The following is a 6,292-nucleotide window of genomic DNA, read 5'->3' on the forward strand; positions in this document are numbered from 1 at the left end:
GCAACAGAGATATTGTTTTCGAGAGCCATCAAAATAGCATCAGCAGCAGACAGGCCAGCACCAACAACAACAACAGGATCAGAATCACTTGCAATCTCTTTTTTGGTAATCATTTGTTCAAAAGGTTTAAGAGAGTGTACCACATAAGGCAGATTTTCCCCGGTGGTGCCTAATCGGTTAGGTAGGTCCGTCGTACCTGTGGCTAAAACTACTGAGTTGCTTTGGAAACAAAAGTCCTCGTGTGGTAAAGGTTCTTGGCTATCACCTCGTTTTGCATTCACTTTATGTCCACGTACTTCCCATAAGAATTTATGGTTTGCTTTAACATTTTGACAGCAAGGCATTGCTTCCCCACTCTCACAATCAATTCCTTCACAAGTGTCCAGAACTTTCTGCACAGAACTAACTAAATAACCATTGCGGAAATTCTTGTAAATGTTCTTTTCTTTTAAAAAATCGCAATAATAGTTGCGGACATCTGCAACAGTTGCACGATTGTCTTTCCTGTTTTTTTCAGACACCCTGAAGAAAGAAAAAATATGAAATTTAATCAGAGTTAATGAACAAAGATACACATCAGAGAAAAGAAAAGAAAACTGACGAGCCTTAAAAAAGTTATCTCTAAATAATTTTTGTATGTCTAGTGTTCTATGGTTCATACTGAAATTCCATACATATGAACAAACTATAAAAGTATTCTATATAAAAGTATTTAGGCAGCGAGCTGGCAGAAACGATAGCATGCCGGGCGAAATGTTTAGCGGTGTTTCGTCTGCGGTTACGTTCTGAGTTCAAATTTCGCCGAGGTCGACTTTGCCTTTCATCCTATTGGGGTCAATAAATTAAGTACCAGTTACGCACTGGGGTCGATGTAATCGACTTAATCCCTTTGTCTGTCCTTGTTTGTCCCCTCTATGTTCAGCCCCTTGTGGGCAATAAAAAAAAAAAATATAAAAGTATTCTGCACTTATATGAAATTTATAAGGCCAAATTAACAGCCACAGAATATGAATTTTTAATATCAGATTCAAGCTGTGAAACTTGTAGACTTTGATTTTTCAGCTCTGTTCAGTAGAACATCTTTGACAAACGTCATTTTACTGGTATTATCTATCAGACAAAAAAAAGATGGCGAGCTGGCAGAAACGTTAGCACATCAGGTGAAATGCTTAGCGGTATTTTGTCTGTCTTTACGTTCTGAGTTCAAATTCCACCGAGGTCAACTTTGCCTTCCATCCTTTCAGGGTCGATAAATTAACTACCAGTTGCGTACTGAGGTTAATCTAATCAACTGGCCCACTCCCCCAAAATTTCGGGCCTTGTGCCTAGAGTAGAAAAGATTATCTATCAGACAAACTTGTCAAAAAATAAAATTTTCTTTTCCCTTTGTTTTTCTTTTGAAAATACTAATATCTGAAAAATTGGTTTCAAATTTTGGCACAAGACCAGCAATTTTGGGAGAGTAGGGTACGTCAATTACATTGACCGCCCCAGTGCTTAACTGGTACTTTTTTTTTTATTCAACTTCGAAAGGATGAAAGGCAAAGTCAAACTTGGCAGAATTTGAACTCAGAATGTAAAGATGGACGAAGAGCCACAAAGCATTTTGCCTGGCATGCTAATGACTGTGTCAGCTCACTGTCTGTACATTTGAAATGTATCTGAAGTGTGAAGTGATCTGTACACTGTGTAACAAAATTAAAATTTCTTTGGTCTTTGGTCAGTAAGTATTATTTCTTATTTGCTTCTATCTAGAAATCAAAGGAAATGACTACTACTCCCTTCAAACTTTGCTTTTGTGACCTGGTCATAAATGTTTTGAAACCGACTTAGTTCCATTACATTTCAGACAGATTCAGTGCTGAGTTGCTGAAGCAGAAATATCGTTATAGTAAATATTCTGCTCAATAGCACAGATTTGCTTGTTAGTTGCTTGCCTTAATCACTTGCGTATGTCCCTTAGTGGCTGACAATATGTGCATCTCATACTGTCATCATCTCTGATGGTGAGGAGTAGTGGGGGGGGGAGCATCACAGCTATGTGTTGAAAGGGATTCATTAAAGCTTGAATAAATGTAACAGAAGCAAAGTTTGAAAGAAATATCAGCCATTTTTCATACTTCCTAGGGAGTAAGCAAATAGGAAATAACAGTTGCTACCTGGGGACAAAAGCCGTGTTATACAGTGTAATTAATTCATAAACTCCAATCATTATGTAATAGTGTCAAACAAGGCACATAACTCTGCTTGCTTCAGTTTATTAGACAAAAAAAAATTCTACTTCTTTATGATTGAGTGATAAACATCCATCAATAATACAAAGCCATAACAAAATAAAAACAAATAAATGATGAAACATAAAGCAAAAAAATTTCTCTTTCATAGACGTCATCATCGTCGTTTAATGTCTGCTTTCCATGCTAGCATGGGTTGGACGATTTGACTGAGGACTGGTGGACCAGAAGGCGACACCAGGCTCCAATCTGATTTGGCAGAGTTTCTACAGCTGGATGCCCTTTCTAACGACAACCACTCTGAGAGTGTAGTGGGTGTTTTACGTGCCACCGGCACAAGGGCCAGTCAGGCGGTACTGGCAACGGCCATGCTCGAAATGGTGTATTTTACGTGCCACCTGCACAGGAGCCAGTCCATCGGCCCTGGCAACGATCTCGCTCGAATGTCTTTTCAATTGCCAGGGAGGCGACGTTGGTAACGATCAATGGCCACACTCGAAATGGTGTAGTGTATCTTATTTTACAATAGTTTAACTGATGTGTCAATGGCGAAATGACATGAAATACTTACGAGGTTTTCTTTTTGTTTAGCCATTTCTGTAAAGGCAAAGATGGTAGTTCCATCCAGTTACTAATGCTGATAGTCTGTAAGTTTCCATCCATTTGCTGGAGAATAGAAAACAAAAAGACAGATTAAGAAATTGCTTGGACAATTAGGAATAAACACTATATATGTTGTTGGTTAGCCCAAGGTCAGTTGTTACAATAGCAAGATGGAAGCAGTCAAATGAACTTTGACTAGTGTTCTAGTCATGATCATCCACTCCTTTTTCAAACATAGGGTATTTAGACTACATTAACTAATGTAACACTCCTTTTTTATGATGGTGTAGTGTAATTTGAGGGAGATGTGATTGTTATTTCTAGCAGATCAGACAATTCTGTACAGACCCTTGCGATTCAGTAGTAGTAGTAGTAGTGATCATGGTGGTAGTGGTGGCCATGATGGATTCAGTGCTGATGGGGGTGTATTGTTTTTTTCTTTGGCTCCAGTTAAATAAAAAGTGAAGCCACTGCTTAGTGGTTAGAGTATTCGGCTCATGATCATAAAATCATGAATTTGATTCCCAGCAGTGCACTGTATTCTTGAGCAAGACTCAAGGATACCTCATTTTACTCCAGTTCGCTCGGCATCTTTGAACAAGACTCAAAGATACTTCAAGTTGCTCCAGATCACTCAGCTGGTAAAAATGAGTAGTACCTGCATTTCAAAGGGCCAGCCTTGTCACATTCTGTGTCACACTGAATCTCCTCGAGAACTACGTTAAAAGTATGTATGTTTGAGGAGTACTCAACCACTTACACGTTAATTCCATAAGCAGGCTGTTCCACTGATCAGATCAATTGGAACCCTTATTATTGTAACTGACAGGGTGCCAAAACAAAAAAAAAAAGCTCCAGACTGAGCAGACTTCGGATCAAAAATGTTCCATTTAACCATCCAGCCTTTTATCCTTAGATAGCATATCAATAGTATTATTGATATGCAATCTGAATTATCAAATACATCCTTCATTTCTTCTTAAAAGCTGGTACAGTGTGATTTAAAGGAGATTTGGCTGCTATTGTTAACAATCTGAATAACTACAAAGAAGGTTGCTCATTGGTACAACACATTCATATTGTTATTGTTTTTTGGGAAAGAATGCCACCACATCATTGTTTCACATATTGAAACATGCTTGATCCATTGGCATCTTCATATTTCATCCGCTTTTACCTTTCCCTCACAATCCCATGCTAGAACGCTTTGGAAACAGCTTCTCTGTTAAATTAGGTCCAAGTCTCCAGTGCTATCTCAACTATCCTAGAGACTAGATCAAGTTAATCTCTTCACCTAAATTATTATTATTATTATTATTATTATTATTAGGGTGGTGAGTTGGTAGAATTGTTAGCATGTTGGGTAAAATGCTTAGCGGCATTTCATCCATCTTCACATTCTGAGTTCAAACTTCACCATGGTTGACTTTGCCTTTCATCGTTTTGGAGTTGATAAAATAAATACCAGTTGAGTACTGGGGTCGATGTTATCGACTTACCCTCTCCACCAAACTTGCTGGCTTTGTGCCAAAATTTTGAAATCATCATCATCATTTTATTATTATCATCAACATTATTATTATCTTATAAGTACTAGGGTTGATTTGCTTAACTAAACCCTTCAAGGTGCTCCAGCATGGCTGCTGTCCAATGACTGAAACAAGTGGTAAGAAAAAAAACAACAAAAAAAAGAACACAATGTATTCTAATGATAAAATGCAAGTTCATAAAAAAAGTATTGTTATTAATAAAAAATACTGCTGATTAAACAGTATTATAAATACACTAATCAAACTGCCTTCAAATCATCTACCCAAGTTTATCTATTTCTCTCAGCTCAATTTGCTAAATAGAGAGCAAACTTGGTAAATTAGAGACAAAGTTTCCATTCCTTTATAGTTCTTTATCCCTTCACATATTTCTTCTCTTCCCACGACCACATGAATATGTTTTGGATTCATTTCTGTTCGCTTTGAAGGACAAGGAAGTGATAAGACATATGGTTATCTTTCTAAATAACTAGCTCTAACTAAAACATATAATGATAAGTCAGTTACTAACCACATCCTGATCAAATACCTAATAGTTTGCTGTAGTTGCCCTGTTCCCTATCCTGGTGCTTCATTCTCAATGTTGTTTCACTTCGCTTGTCTCGATGTCTTATCAGTGATTTCCCTTATCAACTAAAAACATCTGTTCAAATTCTCTTCCTAACTTCTTTTCATTGCTTCCTCTCCCTTCTATACTCTCAATATCTCTCCTCTTGTTTTTTTGTTTTTTTTTCCTGTCTGTCCCTTTCTCTATAAATGCTATATCATCTGAAAATCTTACAAACCTGCAATCAACTATCAGAGAACCAACCTAAGAAACTCAACCTCTGCAGTAGCAGTGAAGGAATGGTAAAGAATGAACACAAATTAGAGGAGTCTCTGAGTGCTGTGACAATACAGTTAGCCTTGCTGATGCATGACCTCATTTCCACTTTTTGCCTAGTTAGTTATTAGTACAGAGTTGACACTTAATAACATCCTGATGAACAATTTCCTTTGCTTCTAGGAATTTTATCAAGGCTTCCAGTCCATTCCAATTCTCTTCCCTAACATGCAAACTACCATACATGTTATTCTTCTTATCCTCTATATATCCAAGCTACTCTCTTATATTCCAAACTTCTCTTACAGGTTGCTTAACCTGCTAGAAATACCATGCAAAAAAAACAGAAAGATACATCTCAATAAAAGATGGGACTGTTACAACTGGAATACCATTGATTATAGATTTGCTTGATCAAAATTGACCTGAAGCTAAACAAAAATTTTACTAAACCAACACTCTCTCATTTCGATACCAAAAACAAAGATCTTCAGTGTTCTAAGATCATTTTTGTCTCTACACTCTAAACTTTTCCAACCACTAGCAGTTGTTTTAATTTCTCTCAAACTACAGTGAAGATATCAATTTCAATTCACTTTCCTCCTGAACTCTCTTAGTATTACAAACCATCTAGCTTGTCATGACTTCATCCATTTTATATTAACAACCCCTGATAGTAAATGTATTTCAGACTCACACCATCTAAGATGTCTGAGTGTCCAAGATCATCCTCCGAGGTATGACACTTCAAATTCTTCACACAACCAAAACCCATAGCCTCAAGTGTGTGTGTGAGAGAGAGAGAGAGAGAAACAGAGAGAGTACATGTATACCTATATATATAAATTTAATGTACAATGTATGGATTTATATAGACCAGTGGTAATCACAAAAAAAGCTCCTTTAGTGAACCTGGCTACATACTACAATGTAAACCAACACATAGGAGGATAAGTAGAGTCTTATGAAGTTTAAATCTAATGAATCCAACCAATAAAAATTCATTCATGCGGAGTATATACAATATAAAGAAAGTCAGGAGGTATGATAGATAAAATATATAAATGTATGTGTATATATAT

The 6,292-nt window shown here is 36.8% G+C and overlaps 1 protein-coding gene across 1 annotated transcript; it reads right to left on the reverse strand.

The window, feature by feature from the left end:
- Positions 1-5: 5 nt before the first annotated feature.
- On the reverse strand, positions 6-3,312 carry LOC106877482 (oxidative stress-induced growth inhibitor 2; the record flags this gene model as incomplete). Its single annotated transcript, XM_014926395.2, has 2 exons — positions 2,806-3,312; positions 6-522 (listed from the first exon to the last, which is right to left on the reverse strand). Coding segments are annotated over exons 1-2 (609 nt in total), but the record flags the coding sequence as incomplete, so codon positions are not given.
- Between the last annotated feature and the right edge of the window lie 2,980 nt (positions 3,313-6,292).

This window comes from Octopus bimaculoides, unplaced genomic scaffold (genome assembly GCF_001194135.2).
Source record: "Octopus bimaculoides isolate UCB-OBI-ISO-001 unplaced genomic scaffold, ASM119413v2 Scaffold_69278, whole genome shotgun sequence".
NCBI classification, from domain to species: domain Eukaryota; kingdom Metazoa; phylum Mollusca; class Cephalopoda; order Octopoda; family Octopodidae; genus Octopus; species Octopus bimaculoides.